At 42.5% G+C, this 24,934-nt stretch overlaps 1 protein-coding gene across 4 annotated transcripts in view; it reads right to left on the bottom strand.

The window, feature by feature from the left end:
• BABAM2 (BRISC and BRCA1 A complex member 2) overlaps window positions 1–24,934 on the bottom strand; it is a 399,606-nt gene that overhangs the window by 20,176 nt on the left and 354,496 nt on the right. For 3 of the 4 annotated variants that reach the window (XM_047746396.1, XM_047746400.1, XM_047746397.1), the window contains one exon: window positions 14,513–14,666. In XM_047746396.1, coding sequence (XP_047602352.1) covers window positions 14,513–14,666 — 154 coding nt within the window. Of the gene's footprint in view, window positions 1–14,508; window positions 14,667–24,934 lie in introns of those variants that run through there. The other variant, XM_047746398.1, reaches the window with a different exon arrangement.

Genomic DNA, 24,934 nt, shown 5'->3' with positions numbered 1-24,934 from the left:
GTAATTCTGACTCATACCCAGTGCACTAAGTAGTTAAAGAATGGATGGCTTCATTGTCCGAGCAGAACATCAACCAGAGATGGGGCGCCCCACCATCCATCAGCAGGCTTTGTAGCTGGGGCTCTTCGAACCGGGTGTGTTGTGGTCCCCAGTGCTTTGCACCTACTCTGTATATCGTATATATCACCCTGAAATGTTTGCTGAATGAATTACTAGCAACAACCTAACCGCAGAAGCCAGTGCTACACTTGGTTCTCACAATCACGGCTGCCCTGAAGCCTGTTCTCCTGACTCGGGCCACAGTATCTCCACCGGGCAGCTCGGCCCTGACCGGCCAGGAGGCAAAACACTTGTTCTCCTCAGAAGCGAGTTCAGATTAAGGATGACCCTAGAGCACTGCAGCCTCACTTCTGCTTTCTTGGCTTCCATTTTCCACCAGGCATGACTAAGTGCCAGGGGTTCTGTCTGTCTGGGAAGATAAGAGTCACTGGAATTTTTTGCCCCCTTCTCCACGTGCGGCCTTCCTGCTAGTTTGGAGGGTGTGAGGCAGCATTTATCCTTTGCTCCCTTACGACAACCCCCCCTTCTTCCTTTGCCCACTGATTCTAGTGATAAGTTTGGTCACAGGAATGTTTACTTTCCCTTAAAGGTACTCAGTGCCAGGTCTCTATATTCCCAGAAGAGCTATTTCTGCTCAAGAGTACCCCGGGCTCTCCCCCATGGCCACAGCAGCCCCCGGCCTCCCAGGTGAGCCACCAGGAGGACGGCAGGCCGCACACCAGCTGGGTGGATGGCTGTGTGCGAGCGGGCAGTGATTTCCCTGCACTGTTCCCGGGAGCAAGGGAGTGGGCAACAGGCAGAATAAAGGCAGGAGGTCAGAGGTGGCTTGGGCTGGACCCTGGACCAGTGAGCAGGGGCACAGTGTTCTAATCATAGTACTGTCTGGTCTTGAACGCATTTTTCCAGGAAATGAAAATGGTGCATTGAACGTCAAGTCTATGCCAACTGCTGTGCTAAGGGGCTTCTGCCAATCCTTTCACTTAATTCCCACCACAATGGCTGATGCTTACCATACTCGGTCTTGGCTGTACCAGATGGCTTCTAAGGCTCCTTCCAAGCTCCATGTCCTGAGACTGGTCCCCACTGTCACACCTACACTTCCGCTCGGCCACCCATCTCAGCTCTGCTGTGGGCTATGTTGCCGCTCTCTGAGCAGAGGTAACCGCCCCACTACCTGCTGCTCGTTTCTGCTCACCTCTATAAAGCTGCACTTCAACAAGTCATGAATCTGGCTCATTTGTGCTGCACTGCCTGACAACACACAAGACAGAATCCCATTTCCGAAGAAGAGAGGCCTCTGCCTGTCGCTCATAATGTGCGCAGGATGGACGGGCCTGACCATTCTTTGCTGCTTCCCTTTTTTCTAGAACTCATGCCTTAATGAAAAGTGATCAAGACAAGCAGCTTGGCCCTCCTGCGTTGGCTGGACTCCACATCACACATGACCACCCCGAGCAGCCCTGGTGGCACCTGTCAAAACCCAACACGTACATCGGAATGGTCAAGCCTAATTCCCAAGAAGCTGTTTTAACTTGACATCTGAAAATGTATTACATCTAGAAGTATTTTACTGGGTGTGTGTTCAGGGCACATGTGTGCACCTTCCGCAAACTGAAGTGTTCTATAAATACCAGATATGGGTTGTACGAAAAAGCATCACGTACAGAGCGTACTTAATTCCATTTAGTAATGTTTTCAATTTGCGTCTGACCTCTGGCCACAGAGATGGAATTTTCTCAACATGGATAAAAAAGCAATGCTAAGCTACCTTACATACAATTTTCACTTAAAATCCCCCAATATAGGGGAACTTAGTGATCATCAGCTACTAGCCCAGTGCTTTTAGATGAGGGCCTTGAGGCCCGAGGTGAAGTTTCTTTCCCAAGAACACATGTCCAATTGATAATCGTGCTTGGGTGAGACCGAGGTCTCCTAACTCCCAGGCCACTATTCTTTGCATTATGTTCATTTACTGTTAAATTACTTCTTCCAACAGTTCAAATTCTGTTGAGCTCTGATTCCATTGATAAATGTATGATTCTACTTTGATGTGCTATAAAAAAAAAACCCGAACCCATTTCCCTAGCCTTTTGGCTCTGTAGGACAGCTGCCTATTTTTCCAAGAAAGAGAATAAATGACCATAACTCACAAACAAGGAAGTAGCTGTATGTGGTTATCGCCACATTTTCACAGGGGCTGGGAGGGATCATCAGAACCCTTCCCTGAGCAGTTGGTAGCTTTATGATGGTACAGCTCAGTTCATTTCCATGACAAAAATGTCTTGATTTCCCAGCTACTCTTTTCATGTGCAGTTTCTTCTGGCTTACATGACTGAGACCAGAAAGGAAACCCTCACCCTGTGTACCACTGAGAAAGCAGGAGGGCAGGACAGATGTGGGGGGCGGCGGGGGGGGGGGGTGTGGAATGGCGGGGAAGGATCAGTCCTTAAAGCAGACCTCAGAAAGCCCAAAGAGTGAAATCAAAAGGAGCTAGGGACACAGTGGCAGGGCCTGTAAAAGAGGGCCTGGGGGGTCCTGCCCAAGGGGGGTCAGGAGGCTGAGCAGGGCTGCAAATGCTCTGTGCCTGGTACGGCCTGGCCGGCGCAGGCTGGAAGGTGGTACGTGGCTCTCTCGGGATGAGGGCTGCATTAGCAGTAATGGACGGCCAGGCTTTTGAAGGAAGCTTATCGTTTCACAGCAACAGATGTCAGGTTCTAATAAATAACATGTTCTCTCTGACCTACGCAATTTGGAGAGGATGCCTGGACGGCAGGCAGAGCTGGATTCCTCCCCATCTCGCTTGCTCTCTGTTCTAAAAGGAAAAACAAACCAAATCCCTTGAAGATACTTTTCAAAATGATTCTCTTGGAGAGTTCAAGGACCCAATCATTCTGTGTTATTTATTTGCTTTACTTCTCTCTTCACAGCTTCCATAGTTCCCAACCCTGGGAGGGACAGGTGTGCTTGCCCAGGCAAGAACCCGGGGCATACGGGTGAGGGAAGGCTTGGGTGACCCTGGCCTTCCCCGGTTCCATCCTGGTTCTGTTCCCATCTTCCTGGGGCACCCTGATTGCCCAAGCTGTGCTGGCCAGGCCAGAAAATTCCCTCTTCTCTCCAGAAGGGAGAACAGCTAATATGAGTCTGGGATTTTTTTTTTTTTTTTAAGATTTTATTTATTTGACAGACAGAGATCACAAGTAGGCAGAGATGGGATTTTTTTTTTTTTTAAAGGGAATTCTTCCTAGGGAACTTAAGGCAAAATAAAATAATAAAGAAAACCCATGAATCATAGCAGCATTGGAACTGCAGGTTCTATCGATGGGGCACAGCCTCCTGGGAGCCCAGACCTGATGGCTTTTCCTCCCTCACTGCCTTCCCTTCGGCCAGTGACTCTTCTGGCTCACAGTGGCTCAGTTCAGTAGCTGCTCCCCCTCGCAGAGGGGTACGTGGGGGTGAGCAATCATAGCTGGCCCACAATTCTTACCTTCCTGGTCATCCCCCTACCCTTCGTTGCAGGCGATGGTTCCAGAAATATAGCTATAAACAGGAGGAGGGATGGGAGCCAGAGAAGTGGTGGGGAGAAGGGGAGGCAGTGGTCCAGGGAGAGAGAGAGGGTGGCAAAGTCCCTGTCAGGGTTTTCCGTAACACTGATGGGTGTCACACCTGTCAGGGTGTTCCTCTGGCCAGCTGACCAAGTACAGGGACCGCAGAGGGAGGCCCGATTCGGCAAGGAAATCTCAACGGGAACAGAGCATAGTTTGAGCTGCCTTAAGGAGCTGCCAACAAGGTAGCAAGGAAGTGACTGAGTGAGTTCTGGATAACAATCGCATACACAGGCTCACATTACAAGCACTTAAACTTCATCAACACCCCTCCCACTGCCCTCCTCGAGTCCCAAAGAATTCTCAGGCCTCCGGGCTCCCGTGACCACACTGCACTACCCGTGGAAACGGCTTCCACGCTGTGCTCCACGGCATCTGAGGGACCCAGAAGGGCCTCACAACCACAGTAAGGGTGGGGAGGGGGAGCAAATCAGGTGGGGGCATCGAACCCCCTTTTCTGCAATCAAGGAGAGGAGATCTGTTTTTATGTGGTCTATTTAGAGGGCTAATGCATAAGACTGGATTGCAGCATTCAGCAGCTAATGACAAATTTGAAGAAAACTGTGTCTTTGGGAATACTGAGGTATTAACAATGAAAGATAATTGAAATAGTCCAGAATGCAGATGATTTTTAAAGAACCTCTGAAAGGGAAAATTATTCTGCAAAGACAACTGGATGACTAATAATGTGAGTATGCAGGGCGATGAACATATGGGGAATTATGGACTGCTTTGGGAACACTTGGATAGGTTTCTAAATAAGAAAATAACATCTCTCTCTGACCTTGAGGCAAGAAGGGAAACAACAAATGGTTTTAGGAGGTTCATGAATTACTCCAATGTGTTGACTGAGAAGCTATTTTTTGAAATATTCTTCAAGTGATTCCATTTATATAATGGATTTAATTTGTGACAAAGCATTGCAGTGGGTGATGTGGGGTTAAATCCTATTCTAAGAAACTACTTAGGCCTCTAGGATCAAGCTGATGTTTTATACAATGAAACTCAAGGAAAACGCCCTCCATCTATTCACAATTTATCAGACTAGAAAGGATTAATAAAATCATCTGACTGATTCATCTAGACAGATCTAAGCTATACAAGATGCCAAGGTAGGTAACTAGTAAATTCAGATTTTTTTTCCAAAGTGACAGTTAGCTTTATGTAGATTAAACAATTGGAGCATGGGTTTTTTTCCCCAACTTTCTAAGCTGGCTGGGTTGGTACCAAGAAGATACAACCATAGGTGATACTGCCCATGAATGGGACAGCCCAGAATTTAAGAATCTCTGGCCAACTCATTGAGGTTGGGGGATTGTTCAGTTGGGTGCAATACTGACTCTGCTATCCTTTAACTGAAACTCTTTTTCCCTCCAGGGATAGTGATGCTGATGGTGAACAATGACTGAGTGCTCTCAACACACCAGACCCTCTGCTGGACAATTCACCTACATTACCCCGTGTGGTACACACAATTCCAAGATGGCCCCTGAGATCCCTCACCCAATCCCCAGGACTGTGAAAATGGATTTCATTCCTGTAATTGGGATTGTTAGGTTACATGGAACAGATGACTTTAAGAAAGGGAGATTAAAGGTAGGCCTGACCTAATCAAAGGACCCCTTTAAGTCCGAGTTCAGAAGTCAGTGACACCAAAGTCAGAGGTTAGAAACGGGAGGATTTGATGCACCGCCACTGGCTTGATGGTGGAGGGGCCACATGGCAGGAAGTAGCTTCCAGCTGACAGCCAGGAAGGAAACCAGTACCTCAGTCCTACAACCACAAAATGAATTCTGCCAACAACCCAAATGAGCTTGGAAGAGGGTCTGGGCCTCAGATGAGACAGCAGCCCCGGTCAATGTCTTCAGTTGTTTGGGACCCTGAACAGAGACCCAGGAAGGCTGTATTGGACTCCCAAGCCACAGAAACTAAGATAATAATCTGTGGGGTTTTAAGCTGTTAGGTGTGTGGTAGTCTGCTAATTAACAACAGAAAACCCGGGCAGCTTAACCAGTTGGTTAAGCTTCTGCCTTTGGTTCAGATCATGATCCCGAGGACCTGGGATCAAGCCCTGCATTGGGCCCCCTGCTCAGCAGGGAGTCTGCTTCTCCCTTTCTGTCTGCCCCTCCCCCCACTCATGCAAACACACATGTCTTCTCTCTCAAATAAAAAAATCTTAAAAAAAAAAAACAACAGAAAATCATACACACCATTTGATACTCATAAAAATCTCTACAACAAGCTTCACTGTTTAACAGAGAAGGGGACAGACTCAGGGAGATTATGAATTTGCCCAAAGTCACACAGCTGGTGAATGGTAGAAACAGGTTTCAACTCAGCTGTCTTGACTTTAGGGTCAGTGCTCTTAACCGCCACAAGCATTTCCTCTCTGTATTCATGTTATTCAAGTGCCAGGCCTCTGAGGAGGGAGGCTCAGACAAGTGGTAAAGAGAACGGGGAACCGTATCTGTCTGCCTGGGGACAGATGTGCAGAAAGTCAGAGACCCTGTGTTGGGCCCTGACTACTAGAAGTTGGCTGTGTGCCCTTAGGAAAGTCCCTTCATCACTCTGAGCCTCAGTTTCTTTATCTGCATGAAGGACAATGAGGATTTCTACACTGTACCCCACACAGGGCTGCGGTGATGATCCCATGAAGGTGTGAGAGGGTGCACTGTAGATGGTCAAGTCCATAGGCAAACAAAGGTGCCTGGATGTCATCCAGGGATAGCTTCCTTTTCTTGATGACTTCGAGTCTCAATGTCTTCTGTGTATAGGATGGATATCATTCTCTGATGGCTTGTTCCAAGGAAGACATTTAAAAATTAGTGGGGGTTTTTGGGGGAAGGAAATGAGTCTCCTTGTTCTTCATTTGGGAATTACAGAATAAGGTGGAATGTGATTTTTTTTTTCTTCTCTTAAGTTCTTTAAAAGTCAGCTTACTGTTAAAAGCCAAAGTAGTAAAAATGTACAATGGGATTCACAAAATATGTAGAAGTGAAACATTTGAGTATTATGCCACAGAGGACGGTAGAAAATATAAAAAGAATTAGGAGTGTTTTAAGTTTTTGCATTGTACTTAAAGTGTTATGATATTACTTCATAGTAGACAATGATAAATTAAGGATGTGTTTTAGTGTATTAATAACTCAAATATGACACAAAGAGCTGTAGCTAAAAGGACAATAGGAGAAAGAATGTTATCCTAAGAAATACTCAAATAAATCAAAGGGAAGATTTGGAAGGGAAGAACAAAGGAATACAAAATACATAAACAATCAATGAAATTAAGTAACAAACAGTAAGATGGTAGATTTCAACTCCATCAGTTCATTACTTACATGAAATGTAAGTAAGCCAAATACTCTGATTAAAAGGCAGAGATTATCAGACTAGATTTAAAAAAAACTAACCTACAAAAGATTTCCTTGAAATATAAAGACACATAGGATGAAAGAAAAAGGATGAACAAAGATAAACCATGCAAAAAATACATATAAGAAAGCTGGTATAACCATATTAATATCAGACAAACCAGACTTCAAGTCAAGGAGAGTTGCCAGAAATAGAGAGGGTCATTTCATAACGATCAAAGGGCTAATTTAGCCAGACATAATAATTCTGAATATGTATATAACTAAGAAACAAACCTCCAAATTCAGAAAGCAAGAATGGACAGGACTAAAAGGAGAAATAAACCACAGGTGGAAAGTTTAACACCTCCTTTCAAAAACATATAGTAATAAACACAAAAAATAACAGTAAGGATATAGACGTTTTAAATAACAGTAAGAAGTAGTTTGACTTAATTAATATCGTACATATAATACCATAATTAAAAAATGCAGGACACACATTCTTTTGAAGTTCACACGGACTATCTACAAAGATAGGCCATGTATTGGGCCACAGTACAAATCTCAACAGATGTCAAAGGCTTAAAATCACATAGATTATGATCTCTAAGGAAAACAGAATTAAATTAGAAATCAGTAAGATATCTAGAAAAATCCCCAAACACTTGAAATTCAAGCAGCACAATTATAAACAATGCATGGTTCAGAAAGAATTCACAGGAGAAATCAGAAATATTTCTAACAAAGTAGCAAAAAATGTATCAAAATTTGTGGGATGCAGTTAATGCAAAACTGAGGAGAGAAATCTGTAGTTTAAAGGCTTATAGTAGAAGGGATTAAAATCAATGATGTAAGCTTCCAGTCTGAATAAGAACAAATTAAACTGAAAACTAGAAGGAAGGAAATAATAAAGATAAAAGCATAAATTAATAAAATAAATTTCTGGGACGCCTGGGTGGCTCAGTTGGTTAAGCAGCTGCCTTCAGCTCGGGTCATGATCCCAGCGTCCTGGGATCGAGTCCCGCATCGGGCTCCTTGCTTGGCGGGGAGCCTGCTTCTCCCTCTGCCTCTGCCTGCGCTCACTCTCGCTTCTCTCTCTCTGACAAATAAAGAAAATATTTAAAATAAATAAATAAATAAATAAATAAAATAAATTTCTTTGGAAAGATAAGTAAAACTGATATACCCCTAGCTAGACTGTTTTAAGAAAAGGGGAGAGAAAGGAAAAAAAAAACGGAGAAACTTTCACTATAAAGAATGAAAGAAGTTCTATCACTATAGCCCACAGATATTAAAAGGAAAACGAGGGAGTATTATAAAAAATCTCACACCAGTCAATTCAACAACTTAGACTGGATAACTTGCTTAAAAAACACAACTTGCTAAAACTAACGCAAGAAAAAATGATGAATATCCCTATATTTAGTAAATATTTCTTTGAATTTCTTTCCATAAATAAAACTTTATTGAACACTAAAAAAAAAAAACAAAAAACTACTGATGAACCTATATAAACTCTTTCAGAAAACAGAGGTGGAAGGAAAATTTTCCAATTTATTTTATGAAGCCAGCATGGTGCATTTATCAAAATCTGAAAGGACAGCACAAATTTCTAGACCAACATCACTCATTAAAATAAGTGTGAAAATACGAAGATCTTAACACAACATTAGCAAATCAAATCTAATAATATAAAAAAGGATAGACATCATGACTGAGAAGGTTTATTGATCCCTGGAATGCAAAGATGGTCCAATATTCACAAACTAGTTAACATAATTCACCACTTTAATAGAATAAAGCAAAACCATAGGATTGGGCCAATGGATACAGAAAAAGCATTCTACAGAATTCAATACTCATTCATGATAAAAACTCTTAGCAAAGTAGGAATATAAGAGAACTTCTTCAATGTGGTAGAGACATCTATGTAAAACCTACTGCTAACCTCAACCTTAATGGGAACACATATGGCCAGATGTCTACTCTTACCACTGTGTACAACATTGTACTGGAGATCCAAGCCAGTCCAAGTAGGTAAGAAAAAGAAATTTAAAACCATAAAAATAATAAAGATGGAAATAAAAAAGTAAAGCTGTTAACAGATGATATGATTGTTTATGTTAAAAAAAACGCTTAAGAAAACTACAAAAATACTACTAGAATTGAGTAGCAATCATGAACTTAGGCAATGTCACAGGACACCTGGTCAATATAGAAAAATCGTTTGTATACCTATATACCAGCAACAAGTCAAAAATAAAACCTAAGAAACTATCATTTACAATAAAACAACTTAAAAAATGCAAGACTTCTATAGTGAAATGTCAAAACGCTTCTTAAATTAAAGACCTAAATGAAAACTCTTGTTTATTGAGTCAAAGATTCAATATTGTTAAAATGTCAATTTTCCCTCTTGTTGATCTATACATTTAACACCGTCCCAACTAAAACTTCAGTGGGCAATTTTTCTTTTTTTGAGGGGAAGTTGGAGTTGGAATTGGCTAACTAATTTTAAAATTTATACGGAAATGCAAAGGACCCAGAACAGCCAAAACAATCTTCAAAAAGAACAAAGTTGAGGAATTTACATTTCCTGATTTTAAGAAATATTGGTATTAGGATACCAACAGAAAAACAGACCAATGAAACAGAACAGAGCATCCAGAAATAGACTGAGTCATATATAGTCAATTCCTTTTGACAAGAGCGTGAAGGTAATTCAACAGAGAAAGAAAAACTTTCTTTTTCTTTTTCTTTTCTTTTTTTTTAAGATTATTTATTTATTTATTTGACAGACAGAGATCACAAGTAGGCAGAAAGGGAGGCAGAGAGAGAGGAAGGGAAGCAAGCTCTCCACTGAGCAGAGAGCCCGATGCGGGGCTCGATCCCAGGACCCTGGGATCACGATCCAAGCCGAAGGCAGAGGCTTCAACCCACTGAGCCACCCAGGTGCCCCGAGAAAAACTTTTCAACACATATTGATGGAATACCTGGATATATGTAAAAACGATTAACTTCAGCGTCCATCTCGTACCATATACAACAATTAATTTGAGATGGATCAGAGACCTAAACGTCAAACCAAAACGAAAGCTTGTAAAACAAACAAACACAGAAGACTCTCTTCATGACCTTGTGGTAGGCAAATAAGTGTGAGGCTCCAGAAAGTATTAACATAAAAAGAAAACACTAAAAAAATAAATTTCATTAAAAATAAAAATGTTCTGCCCACCAAAAGACACTGTTAAGAAGATGAAAAGGCAAGCCACAGATTGGGAGAAAATACTTGTAATGCATAAATCTGACAAATATATAAATAACTCTTAAAACTCAATGATAAAAAACCAACAGCCTAGTTAAAAATAGGCAAAATTTGAACAGGCACTTTTTAAAAGAAGATATACCAATAAGAACATGAAAAGATGATCAACATCATTAATCATCAAGAAATTAAGATTAAAAAACACAACGACATCTCATTTCTTCCCCTCTGGAACATCTAAAATTAAAAGACTGACGATACCAAGTGGCAGAGAGAATATGGAGCAAATGGAATCTGGTATATCAGTGGGGGTGTAAGCTCGTCTAAAGACTTCAGAAAAAATTTGTCAGTTTCTTATAAAGTTAATCATATACATACTCCCCTTCCCAGTTATTTACTCACAGAATTGAAACTGTATGTCTATAAAAAGGCGCATATAAGAACATTTTTAGCAGCTCATTTCATAAAGTCCCCCAAATGGAAACAACTAAATATATATACGCAGATGAGTGCATTAATAAATTATGGTATATTCCTACAATGGAAATCCCTCAGCAGCAAAAAAGGAATACCGTAACAGATAAATCTAGAATAATCATGTTGACTACAAAAGACACAAAAGCGTACTATCTGTATTATTCCATTTATAAGAAGTATCTAGAAAAGGAAAAACTATGACATGTGACAGGGTCTGTCCTGGAGATGGGGAGACTAATTGGAAAGGGGAGAAGGTAAGTCTGTCAAAACTCCAGCAAAAGATATACTGAAATCTGTCCACTTTATCATATGTGAATACACTGCAATAAATATCTTTAAAATCTAGATATGCAAAGCCCCCGCCTTCAAAGAACTCACAATTTGATTAACGAAATGAAACAATATAAAGATGTGAAAAAGAATAATACGAAAGAGATTTCAAAGCAGCACCCCCGGTCCTTGACTTTTCAATGGTTCCACTTAATTTGTTGACTTCACGATGATGCAAAAGCGACACACATTCAGCAGAAACATACTTTTGAATTTTTAATTCTGATCTCTTCCCGGGCTAGTGAACGTGGCAGGACTCAGCTCGCTGCCGCTGCCTAGTCCGTCATGCCATCGCGAAGGTGAACAGCTGATATGCTTACAACCATTCTGTCCTCATACAACCATGTACACTGTTCAGTAAATGATGTGAGCTACTCAACACTGTATTATAAAATAAGTTTTATGTTCGATGATTTTGCCCAACTGTGGCTAAAGTTAAGTGTCTCGTGTTGGGTAGGTTAGGTGTAATAAATGCATCTTCAGCTTATAAATTATATTTTCAATTTACAATAGGTTTATAGGTACATAACCCCTTTGAAAGCTAAGGAAGATCTGTACGTGACCAACAGTCAGCTGAGACTAGGAAGACGGAAAGAAGCTGTCTGCACGTTAGCATGGATGGAGGAAACCCTAAGGAAGAATGCCAAGATCTGAAGGGCAGAAAGAGGGAGGGAAGAACGAGTGAGCAAAGGCACTATGGGACAAAGCAGAAGCTAAACACAAGAGTCTTTCATATGTCCATTCCCTGACCCTTCATATCGAGCCCATCCAAAGGGAGGAGTACAGTCTTGTTTTATGGGATCAAGTTCAGAAAGGTTAAGAGCCCTGCCCAAGTCCACAGAGCTTATCTGATTAGAACTTGTGATAGCAGCCGGGCACGGACATCCGTGACCCCAAAGCCTGTGCTCACCCAGCAGAGGGCATTTCACTTGTGCGAACAGAATTCGCTAGACAGCCAGGAGCAAGAAGCACATGTCCTAGAAAAAGCTCGGGTCAGCGCCAGAAAGTGTCCTTCCTGAGTTCACATGTTTAGAATTTTGCTTTAGAGGAGGGAATGAACAGCTGACTCCACTCGAAGGGCTCTATGCTGTTCATAAACCGTGAGAGTGTTTATGTCATGGGCAGAGCTCTCCAAGTGAATTATAGCCTTTTACGCACTGTGCACATAGAATATTTTCACAGGACAAAGAAACAGGGCGTGTAAGGAATGCTGCAGTTGACCTTTCTCTCTTTCTGTCCTTTCTCTCCAATCCTCCCCACCAATCTCAAGCCTGTCCTGCAGGACAGTTCCCGGATCGTGTTTACCCATTACCTGGCTTTCTGACACAGCCCAGGGAAGTCACTCGGTTCAATTTAAGAAGAGAGCTTTTAAACTACTTTTTCTTCCTAGTATGAGCGGCTGGCTTTTTCTTTTATTACATTTAAAACGAATCCATCTTCCCTACAGTAAAAGCAGATTTTTTTAAATCTTCCTTCAGATGTTTTCTTTAGACTGGTGTAACATAAAGCAAATGTCTCCTAAAACTCTGAACCAATCTGTTAAGATAAACAGGCTTCACTTACGATAGTCCTACACTGAAATCACAGGCTTGTGGTCTGCAACTCCTTGAAGACTCAATTCATACATGCTAAAATGTCTAGTTAAGAAACACACACACACACACACACACACACACACAGTTTTGCTATGGAAACCACAAGGACATGTCTGGTTCAGACTCCATAGCACATACCACAAATAACAGCCCATCTTCTAAGGGTAGATCTTGTATATACACAGGGAAAGCCCATAAAACTTATTTTTGAATCCCCTTTTTTTTCAAGTCTGTTTCAAGATATCTAAGTCTTAATCATTGTTATTAGGTATGTTTGCATATGTCTGTTGTTTTCCTTAAATAGAATTTCAGACTCAGACCTCATGGATAAAAAGGGGAAATGCAGGCAGAAAGAGCACACTGACGTCTCAGATAACACTTCTGGATTCCACATATGGATGTGGGAAGGTCTGTGTTCCTGCGGAAAGCGGCACTGTCAGCGTTGAACAGAGCTCCAGTTCTGATTAAGTGAAGGTTTTGTACCTACAGGGCGTACAGGAGATGCCAGGGGGCTCCCTGGGAGGGAAAGAAATCTCAGGGAGGGGGAGACAAGAGCAAAAAGTCCTGCTAATCGAGAGCATTCTAGGTCTGGCAGGCCAGGTTTTGTTAGTACTTAACACTGTCAGAAGTCTGGTATGATAAAGGCTTTGATCTCTCCTGCTGGGCTATAAATTCCAGGAAGACAAGGACAACCTCCAGTGTGTTTATCACGGTTTCCCCAGCCTGGAGCCCGTGGCCTGGACCATGGTAGATGCTCAAGAAACAGTGAGTGACTGAATGAAGAGGATGTTTAATAAATATCCTTCACACCTCTGATTCTGTGGATCTCATCATCCTTCAGGGATGGGATCACAGCAGTGACTGGATGGCTGTTCAGAGCGATAAAGTAATAACTTTTCTAACGGCCATTCTAACCACGACTTATTTTTGGAAACTATGATTTTGGTCCACTGTGGCTTCACTCTGGGAGGCCACGGATCATGAAGACTGGTGTTCCAGATACTGAACATAAAACACCATAGAATATCAACATACTTGTACATTTACATATCCCATAGGACTTGTGAACACTTTCCACAGATAGGTTCATGGGCAGTACTTAAATCTCTACACCAAACTCTAGCTGACTTCAACCTCTATCAGATTCTCAGCCTATGTCCATACAGATTCCACCAGTTCCAAGCTATTTGCGTAGCCATTTATTCAGACGAGGAATAATTCTGGGTAATGGCGGCAGAGGTGCAATGAGGTATATAATGTTTTTTCCTTCAAAGACATTACAGTTCCACATGAAAAACTCGGTACTGGACCCATGCACTGACCACTAAGCCTAAATTCTATTTGCTTACTGTTAGCTGAAATTTTCCATTTTTTAAAAAAACAAATATGAAAGTAGCTTCCAACACGTTCATCATCAACATCATTTATCCACAACTCTAATTCTTCTAGTACTTCTTCTCTAATCTAAATAGACCGGTAGATTTCAGATAAACCTTGTAACCTATTTAAAAAAACAAAAACACAACAACAAACAACCTACCTGATGAGTCTAGGTAAGGGGTTGGCAAACTTTTTCTGTAAAGGGCCAAACAGCAAATATTTCTGGCTCTGCAGGCCACCTGTGATCTGTTGCAATTTCTCACTCTGCCATGGTAGCATGACAGCAGCCATACAAAAAGTAAAGAAATGGGCGTGGCTGTGTTTCAATAAAACTTTATTTACAGAAACAGGCACAGGACAGGATTTAGCCTGTGGGCAGTAGCTTGCCAACCCCTGGTCTAGATAAGGGAAATGCTCTTATGTGTATAAAACAGCAGTGGAGTCACTTACTTTGCTCTTTTGGCCATCTCATTTCCATCCCATCTGGGGCTATACGGATAATTCTTCTGGGCCTGGGAATAAAGCTGTCCACTGTTGGTAAAGTGATAGACAGACTGGAATGTGAGCGTTGGCTGGTCTCGAGGGAAAAACAGGGGCAGGTCGACTGCAAAGACAAAAGAAAAGAAAACAAGTTCGGGCTTAAATGTATGGGTTAAACCTGGATGTTGTGTACATACTCTATCTGAACCACTGAAACCGTTTGAGGCTTAGGTAAAAGGTATGGAGAGAGGGAACAAGAAATACCCAGGTGGCTTCTCTGCCTTCAAAGAGTTTACAATCTAGGTACACACATGAAAATCACACATAAATAAATTTAACCAATATGAGGCACGAAGTGTGCCAGCTATGCCCTGTTCTCAGAAGCCGGGCACCCCCAGCCATGTGAACTCCTCCCACGGCACTTACCTTGTCCGGGATTCCATGGAGAAGTTAGCTGATTATCTGTTTTAAGTCTCTATTAAATCATAAATGCTTCAAATGTTGGGCAGTACCTTCCTCATCCAGCACTGGATGGCGGGGGAGCGGGGTGGAGGCTGTCCTTAAAGAAGGGATTTGGAACGGGGGCAAGAAAGCAGGTGATAATCTCTCTACTTTATAGGATACAGCCACGGGACCACCAGCAAAAATAAAGTTACCACTTTACTTCCAATCAAGCAGTGAATTAGGATACTCAGCACTTTGAAGCTTCTCCAGATGTGTTACCACATATAGTTCCTAAACCAGTGGGGGCTCCTTAGTGGAATGGAACAGGGACTCATCTGAGCACTGCATTAGGTCTGCTGCGAGAATACAGCCTGGTTCCAGTGCTGGGTCCTAACACGTTATTATGTGCTCGTATCTGTTCATTTTGGGGTCCTTTCACTCAATTTTTAAGAATAAAACGATTCCTTCTTTTTAGTTTGAGGCAAACCGACATTTTAAACACAGACTGTTTCAATAGCACATTCCTCAAGGAATATCATGTAGAGCTGTGTGGATGTTATCATTTCCAGGGCAAAGGACAGGCCCATGAACTTGGGGAAATATAATAATGAGAAAAAAAATGTGTATAGCATTTCTTAGCTTTACAGAGTACTTTTACATATTTTATCTAATTTGAGACTTGTGATTCCATGAAGTAGACATTATTTTTACCACGTGCATTTAACAGATGAGCAAACTCGAGACACCAAGGGGTTGATTGACCTGCCCGAGCCCTAGCTCGGTGGAGGCAGGGTTCAAATCTAGACCCACAGTGTAAACCCTGAGCTCCTTCTCTTGGACCCCATTGCCTCCTGCTCCTCATGATACCAGTACAACCGGCTCACAACACAGTTGCTGTGTTACCATTACAGTTTAGGAAGCGAAAATCTCTACTGTGAAGAATGTACTAGATTCATCTTTTTAGCTACATGAAGCAGATACATGAAAATACATGCTAGCTGGCTGTGTACTGCCACCGTGCCAGTGTAGGGTGACATCTGACTTGGGCCAGGCCCTCTAAGCATCCAAAATGATTTCATGAAGGAAAAGCCAAGTTTGTAGCAAACTTTAAAAAAAAAAAAACAAGAAACAGAAAAACTGGCCGGTGGCAGGCCCTCTTAGGTCCCTGAGTGTCTCTACTCTGACTCAGGGCTGCAGGGGGTTTCTGCGTATGAATCAGCCCAACCCCAAGAAAGTGGCAAGACTCTGAATGTCCACTCGTAAGTCACATTTTCCACGTGCCTCAGTGCAGTTTTAGCACGTGCCTCTTTGTGCCAAAGCAGAGATGCAGTAACAGGCACGAACAATACAAAATATGAAAAACAGACGGACTTTAATTAGAAATAATCCAATTCGGAAAACCCTTTTGAGTCCCTTTACATTGCAAAGCATGATTTGTAAGATCTTCAGTCATTTTGAACAAATATTGCGTTCTAAAATTAAGTTTATATCATTTCTGATTACTCACTGCATCTCCTCTGACTAATTTTAGAAAAAATGCCCATTCACATACAGTTTAATTTGACTTCAATTGTTTATATTACATGTTAAGTTTCCAAATATAAAATAAGATTCACACTAACCCCCAGAGCAATCATCAACAGTACTGGGGAAAAGCATTTAGCATAGAAGCTTCCCTTCAAAAATGCAGTCATTTTGAATAACAGAATTCAGTGGCAATAATTAACCAATTTAAAGTAAGTACAGTCACATTCAGTATCAAAGTATCACAGAGAATACCACAGTCTCCAGGACTGTCAAGCTACCAGATTCTTCTGGGCTTTGGAATAGATTATATTTTTTTGTTCCTGTTATTATGTTTTGTAGAAAATGAGTTGCTGGTATTTTGACATGCTGAAAACTGATTTTCCCACCTAGTTCTGAGCCATCCACTTTGACCCCCTAATTGCCCAATTAAGATCAGAAACCATTCAAAATGTGAATGTAGATTTATTTACTCAGGCAACTGAATTGTTCTGATTAAAGGGAAAAAAATTGCCAGCCAGCTACATGCTGATATGTACCGCGATCCCAGAAAAACATTGATTGCATGATTCTTTCTCCATGGAGCTTTTTCTAAAAAAGTATAGTTGAAGCCAATATTAAAATCTGAACACAGTAGCTGGATGATCAGCAAAGCAGGAGTGGTCAGAGTACTTGAGAAATAAAATGCGTAATCTACATATGAGAAAATAAAATTCAAAAAATATAAATATCTTATTCAACTTAACTAAACTGTATCCTATCTGTATCAGTCAGCCGTCAGTGAGAGGATAGGTTCTTTAAAAATGTCCTGTATATGGGGCACCTGGGTGGCTTGGTGGGTTAAAGCCTCTGCCTTCAGTTCAGTTCATGATCCCGGGGTCCTGGGATCGAGCCCCACATCGGGCTCTCTGCTCAGTAGGGAGCCTGCTTATCCCTCTCTCTGCCTGCCTCTCTGTCTAAAGAGATCTCTGTCTAAATAAATAAATAAAATCTTAAAAAAAATGTTCTGTATATGAGAGAGTTAATAACTAAAATGTTTATGAGAAATATTTCGCATTTTTCTTATAAGAATGTTTTGAATGGTACAAATTAGTCAGAATTTTTAAAAAATACAAAGCTTGTTTTCTTTAGTCCCAAATGTTTCTGCCACTTAACGTTTGCCTATAAAGCTAACTCGTGATTTTTTTTTTCTCTTAAGGTTTTATTTTTAAGTAATCTCCACACCCAACGTGGGGCTCAAACCCAACTCTGAGATCAAGAACCGCAGGCTTGGCAGCCCGGCGCCCCTCACTCAGGATTTTCTGTCACGAAGTGAAATAATGACTTGGAGGCCTTCAAACAGCTAACTGGCTCTGAGGGTACTCCCAGGGTTCCAAGCTGATTGGGCTCATAGCTTCAGCCAGATTGAAACGGAACATTTTAACCAGTGGATTCCTTCAAACACAGCCCACCTACCCGCTCCCAGAGGAGAATCATTCCATTTGGTTCCGTTACTCATCGCCAGAGCTGTTTTGACAACTGCTGCCTATTTCCTTCTTCCTGTAGACTGAGACTGGATTTTGGTCAGCTCTCCCTCCACGGAAGGGATGGTCCTCCCTTGTTCAGTATAATTTCAAGGACCACTGCCAAAGTACGACTTTCTTCAAGAACTTGTTGAAACAAGTCCCTGCCCCACACTTACCATTTGGTGTGACCTGGGCACTTCACAGGATGCCCTCCCAGGGCCCTGCTGCCTTGGCCAAGGGCAGGGATTGTGAGGCTCTCCTGGCTTGCCCCGTGCTGGACGGTCGCTGCAGGGATGAGTCCCACGGGTCGCACTCCCAGAGCTCGCGGTTGCTCTGTAGGCAACTGGCAGCCACGCGGCTTTGAGAAGGAGCCGAATATGGACCAACAAACTTTGCTGCCTCCTCTACACCATGCTGGGATTTGGAAGGACAGATGAGGTTTTGCTTTCTTTAGTAAACAAGTTTAACTGTCCCCAAATGCTCATCCTTTCATCATAAGACGAACTCATGAGAGCTGTATCTAAATTCATAAGACTCTCTAGAAATCTGTCACTTCTCTGAAGACCTCACGATGGAAAAATGGCCTTGAGCAGCCAACAGGAATGCCACATCACATAGGTGACACACAGGACAGCTGTCAGGTAGGTACTCAGAGCACTTGAGGCACAGTTCTCCCAAGTTTGGTCATAGGATCTTTCCAGAAAAAAGTAATCTAACTATGACAAGATTAGGACAACATACATGAACAGTAAGTCATGATAACTAGCAGTCTGGCACATCGGAAGGAGAGAGAACAATAAATAAAACCAGACTTAGAAAATAAAAAGTAATCCCAGTCTGGGGCCATTCAGTATAGAATGAAAAGTGCAATCATCCCTCAAGAAATTGCCATACTGTAAGGGATACTCACTCCCAATCTTGGTAACCCGGCAGACACTCTTGGTTCCCTACTAACAGCCATCCATTCTCCATCCTTCTCTTTTCTTTCTTTTTTTTCTTTTGTTTAAACAGAGAGAAGGGAGGAGGTACAGAGGGAGAGGGAAAGAGGAAAAATCTTAAGCTGGCTCCACACCCAGTGTAGAGCTCAATGCGGGGCTTGATCTCATGACCCTGAGATCATGACTGGAGCCGAAATCTAGAGTCAGACATTTAACCAACTGAGCCACCCAGGTGCCCCTCCATCCTCCTTTATTGTGGGTAGAGCCCTCCTCCCACTTCAGAGTCCCGAAGTGCTGGGTGTTTACTCTCTCAGCCTTCTCTAAGACCAAGGCATGGAAATGATGTGACTCAGTACTGCCAATAAGACCCAAAGGGAAGTTGGCTAGGGGTCTTCTGAGAAATATTTTCCTCTCTGAGTAAAGACAAGTATAAGGAGAAGCCCCCATTCCATTCTTGCCTAGATCTTGTCATGTGAGATCTTGAGGCTTGGAACTGTGCACTCACCTTGTGACCACGAGGGGAAAGTCAGCCTGACATCAGTGAGAGACTGAATTCATCAGCCGTGGAATACCCAGCTCTGGATTCCTTGTTATGTGAGACCACTGCGAGTCCTAATTACTTAAACCTCTTTTAATCAGGTTTTCTCAGAGTTGCAGCCAAAAGCATCTGAAGCAATGTTATTTCTTGCAGCTTCTGTTCAAGAGGGCAGGATAATTGAATAACCAATTTCAGAAGTATTTCCACCAAGCATGGTTGAAAATATTCAAGGCACATAAATAGGAAAGTCTGAGTTGTCAGGAAAATGCAGTTCTGTGGGACAGTTCAATACTTGAAAATGCCAAACAAATGAGGGGTTAACCATAATTGCTTCCCTGGGAGTCACATCATCGGATATTTTCATCCTTATTCACAAGTCAGCCGTTATTTCATTTCTCCAAACCTTCCAAATGCTCTATTGCTGTGTTCCTGGGTCAGTAGGAGAGATACTCATGCCTTCACTTTATGGTGGTTATGGCGGTGTTTCCATTTCCAGTCCTCTGTAGGCTCTCCAGTTCCTCGAAGCCTCGTTAGCAGAGTTTTAACCCCATGTTGACTTGCTGTAAAGGTCCCTCCGAGGATGACTTCATCTGAGGTCAACTCTCTCTGAGAACAGTTTGCTTACATCTCATTCCCAGGCTACCCCCGCAGTGGGCACACACACACCCAGCGAAGTCTGCCATTTATTAACTGACCATCCCTTACCGACACCGTCTTACTAACTGCATGCTAAACCTTTGAGACACAGGGATTCTAACCACTAGAAAGGGAAACGTCACACATCCAAAGCACACTCCTACAAGAAATATAAAAGGAAAGGTTTCTAGTTAAGAAGTATCCCTACCCAAGGCATGGAAAATTGAATGATGTCTCCTTTAACCATCCCTGTCTCACATTTAAGTGACAGGGGAGATTAAATATTAACCAGATTTTGTTGAACTGGCTTCATAGTTTCATTAAATTTTGTGAGATTTATTCATACAGGCAGGTTACCTGTGGGGTTTTAATATGACCAAACTAAGCCTGATCCTTGAATTCTGCTGTAAATTCTCAACATCCTAACATGGGAGGAGACAGTGTGGTATGGTGGAAAAAAGCACAGCCTTTGGAGTCAGACAAAAATGGGTTTAATTCCTAGCCCCACCATTTATTAGTGGTGAGGCCATAGGTAAAATATTTCATCTCTCTGAATCCTGATGTTCTCATCTACAAAATGAGGATAATTCTTTTCTCGGCAGTGCTGACAAGACTGGACAAAAGCAGAGCAGGTCATAAATACATATGCATTCCCTCCCCCTCCCCCTTCCTTCTTTGTTTGGCTTTCAATCTGGCTTCATCCTCTGTTCTCTGTATGTGAAATTTTGAACTAGAGCATAAACACTCATGACACGTAAGTTTTAGCTATTTTGATGGCACTTTCTAAACTCTGGACAGACCTCCCCATCTCAGCATATAGAGTATGCTGGAAATAGCTTAGCTCTTTCTGGATGACAGAAAGCACATGGAAGAAATCATTTATACAAGATAGCCTCGAGTGTTAAGACTTAGCCTGCTCTTTCCCAATGCCTCCTACCTAAGGGCCAGACTTCCTAAGCTGTGCACAAGTAAGAGGTGACATGCCCTCAGAGCAGCACACGGAGGTCCCCAGGGCTTAGTAGGAGTGACTTGCTGTCTGTCCCCTGATGCCAAACTTTCTCTGTTTCATGTGTTTCCTTTTTCCAGCCAGCGCCTTTGTGCTTTGCCACTTCTCATCAAGGCCAACTCTCAATGGCATCTCTCTGTTTTCCTCTTCTGTTCTCTTTGTCTCCTTCATTCCACTGGCATCTCAGCTTCTGAAGAGTCGGGCGCCACGGATGGTCGTTCCCAAGACTAGAAGGCGGTGCCGAGCAGGTGCTGCACGGATGGGAGCTGAGGGGGTGTGAGCTCCGGGGTGCCTTCCTCCAGCCCTGCTCACTGATGGTCTCTTCCTCCTCCTCTTCTTCTTTCTGTTTGTTTCCTTCCAGGTTTACGGTTGTCCCAGATAGTTGGAGTTACGGGAAATCTGGTTCCTGCTTATATTTTGTTTAGCATCTGCTTTTGAGGTACTTTATAGATATAAATGAATCATCCCAACACCCAATGAGACATTCACATAAAACTGTAAGAAGAACCTCAAGATAAAAGGGATGCCATAGCGCCGGCCAGTGAAGCATGAGGCTCTCTCACTCTGCCCACAGAGACGAGCCCAGACTGAATAGAGTAGGCTTCTCCTCCCACGAGATCACAAGTTCTCGGCTGAAGCAAGCACTGGCATCACCACGGAATCGACAGTGCGACTGCCTGGGCCTACCTCAGACCCCTGATTTTTGAGAAGGCACATTCAGTGATGCTGCTGTTTCTCCCTGGGTCGGAATCACTCAGACTGTGAGCTGCCAAGGGTGAAGGTCAGGGCTTAGTTATTTAAGTATTTTAGTATTTCTAGTCTTTGGAAGAGTACATGGCACAGGAGAGACTCTTCATAAATGCTTACTGCACTGAAGGAGCATGTGAGGGAACTGCAAATTAAAACCTCGAGGCTGTCCCATTTCATACCCACTGGATTGATGACAATTTTAAAACCCAGCAACGCTCAAGGGTTGTCAGGGCAGTGGGAATTCTCATTCATGGATGAGAATGGAAATTTCTATAACCTCTTGCACAACAGAAGGGAAGATGTACATACTCTGTAACTCAGCGACTCCACTCCTAAACTACTATCCCCTGTACATAAGAGGACACATGGGAGAAAGTTCACTATCGCACTATTTGTGGTAACAAAAACTGGAAACGTGTCAAGTGTCTGGCTACAGGAGCCTGGATAACTACCCTGTGGTATATTCTTCAGTGGCATATCTTACAGTATATCTATTTAATTCAGAAAAGTGTTTCCTCAGGCCTAGTTCCTTGTTCAATCTCTCAACCGGCTCTTGCTTCTGTGACACAGTCCAGGTCCCACCTTCTTCCAGGAAGCCTTCCTTGCCTGCTCTGTCACTCAGTGATTTCTCCATCCTCCACGGCCACATAATCCAGTCATGGCTGGACTGCTAACAACTCAGTGTACTTGATATTTTATATCCTCCACATGTGTAACCCTGGGCCGGACACACAGTAGTTGCCTGATACATAACCAGGGATTGGCATAGATCATAAAAGTGAGGAAACGTTAATTGTACTAGACATGTAAAAAAGGAAACATGTTTTTATGAGATGCAGAAGAAATCAAGCAACAGAGAACACCATAAATAGCATTTAATACTGTTTTAACTTCTATCTTTAAAAGAACTTAGTCATCAAAAAAAAAAATAACTTAGTCACAATAAATAAACTCCTGGCCTGGGAGGATTAAAAAAGAAATCTGGCTAAATTAGGGAAGAATCTGATGAAAAGAATCCTTAAATAAGTGAAAATATATTCAAACGCCAAGGCGTTGGCACTTAAAAACTAGGCAGTCTTTTAAAGCGCCTAAGCTTTTAATTAAAAAAAAAAAATCCATGGACAATGTACCAAATGTAGATGATTAGAAGGAAAAGGACACATTTAAAATAGTTAAAGTAGAGGGATTGATACTGGTCAGTTTAAAATTCCAGCCTTGAAAAACTGGAACATCCTGCCAGGTACAAATCTACAAACACGGGGACTACTCCAGAGCAAAGGATGACTAACATGGCCTTATGAAGAGAAAAAAAAAAGTCTGAAACTACTGTTGTTTTATTAAGGGATCTAGTTATGAGCTTTATATTCTAGAGAAAACAGCAGCAAGTGTTCAATGTGACAAGCATTCCTGGAGCACTGACTAGGAGCTGGCTCTAGGGAGGCCACATGACCAAAGCTGGGTCCCCCTCCGGACAGTGCCAGCATGCACTTGACTCTCACTGTCCTCGGGAAGGGAGACAGCAGTGCGGCTTATAGTTGAGGTAGTAACCACCATGGGGCCTGGGGTGGAAAGAGAACCTGTCTAAAGCCTTCCAGAAGCCTTGGAGCGCCTGGGTGGCTTAGTCGGTTAAGCATCCAACTCTGGAAATCTGGCTCGGGTCCCAAGGTCAGGGTTGTGAGACTGAGCCCCGCGCTGGGCTCTGCACTGGGGGTGGAGCCTGCTTAAGATTCTCTCTCTCCCTCTCCCTTTCTAAAAAATTAAAACAAAACAAAACGGAACAGCTTCCAGAAGCCTTATTAGATGGGCAGGACCTTGAAAGACAAGTGGGGTTTTGACAGGTAGGTGCAGCAGGAGGATTCTGACTGGGAGGGAAGTGAGATAGGGAGGGGATTCCAGGCAGAGGGAACCATATTGGTCAGCCATAAGAGAGAAGAGTATGTCAAACTGTGCAGAAATGTGAACACAAAGCAAAGAAATATGGACACTTTTCTATGAGCAGTGTTAGCCTGGAACATTCCTAGAGGAAATATCCCATCCCACTCACTGCAGAGGGTCAGAAGTTTTCCTATGACATAAATAACCCCAGCATAGTATAAATCTTCCAGAATGGAGAGTAGAATGCACAAATCAAGAATCACTTTTATTAGTTCAAAATAGGACTATCCTATGACCCAGGAATTGCACTACTGGGTATTTACCCTAAAGATACAAATGTAGTGATCTGAAGGGGCACATGCACCCAAATGTTTATAGCAGTAATGTCCACAATAGCCAAGCTATGGAAAGAACCTAGATGTCCATCAACAGATAAATGGATAAAGAAGATGTGGTATATATATACAATGGAATACTATGCAATCACCAAAAGAAATGAAATCTTGCCATTTGCAACAACATGGATAGAACTAGAGGGTATATATATAAAAAAAGAACTAGAGGGTATTATGCTGAGCACAATAAGTCAGCCAGAGAAAGATAATTATCACATGATCTCCCTGATATGAGGAATTTGAGAGGCAGGGCAGGGGGTCATGGGGGCTAGGGAGGGAAAAAATGAAACAAGATGGGACCAGGGAGGGAGACGAACTGTAAGAGACTCTTAATCTCATGAAACAAACTGAGGGCTGCTGGGGCGGGGTGGGGAGGGATAGGGTGGCTGGGTTATGGACACTGGGGAAGGTATGGTCTACGGTGAGTGCTGTGAAGTGTGTAAGCCTGATGATTCACAGGTCTGTACCCCTGAAGCAAATAATACATTATATGTTAGGAAAGAAACACTTTTATTTATTATTAGAGGACAGCAGCTGTGCACTCCTCAGTCTGGGGATTGATTCCTCTTTATAAAACATTTCTTAAGACTTGAGCATCCCTCATAGTCATGGGAGGCTCTAAGGAAGAAGCCTGATGATAATGGGCTGTTGGCCATTTATGGGAGTCTTCCATTTTCTCTCAAACAATTCTGACTTCCTCTGTGGACAATCCATAGCAGGGCCAGAGATTTGGGACTGGATTTAAGATTGGAATGGGCATAGTTTAAGTCAAGTGTCTGGC

This window comes from Lutra lutra, chromosome 9 (genome assembly GCF_902655055.1).
Source record: "Lutra lutra chromosome 9, mLutLut1.2, whole genome shotgun sequence".
NCBI lineage: Eukaryota > Metazoa > Chordata > Mammalia > Carnivora > Mustelidae > Lutra > Lutra lutra.
This window is presented reverse-complemented; position numbering and strand designations above follow the sequence as displayed.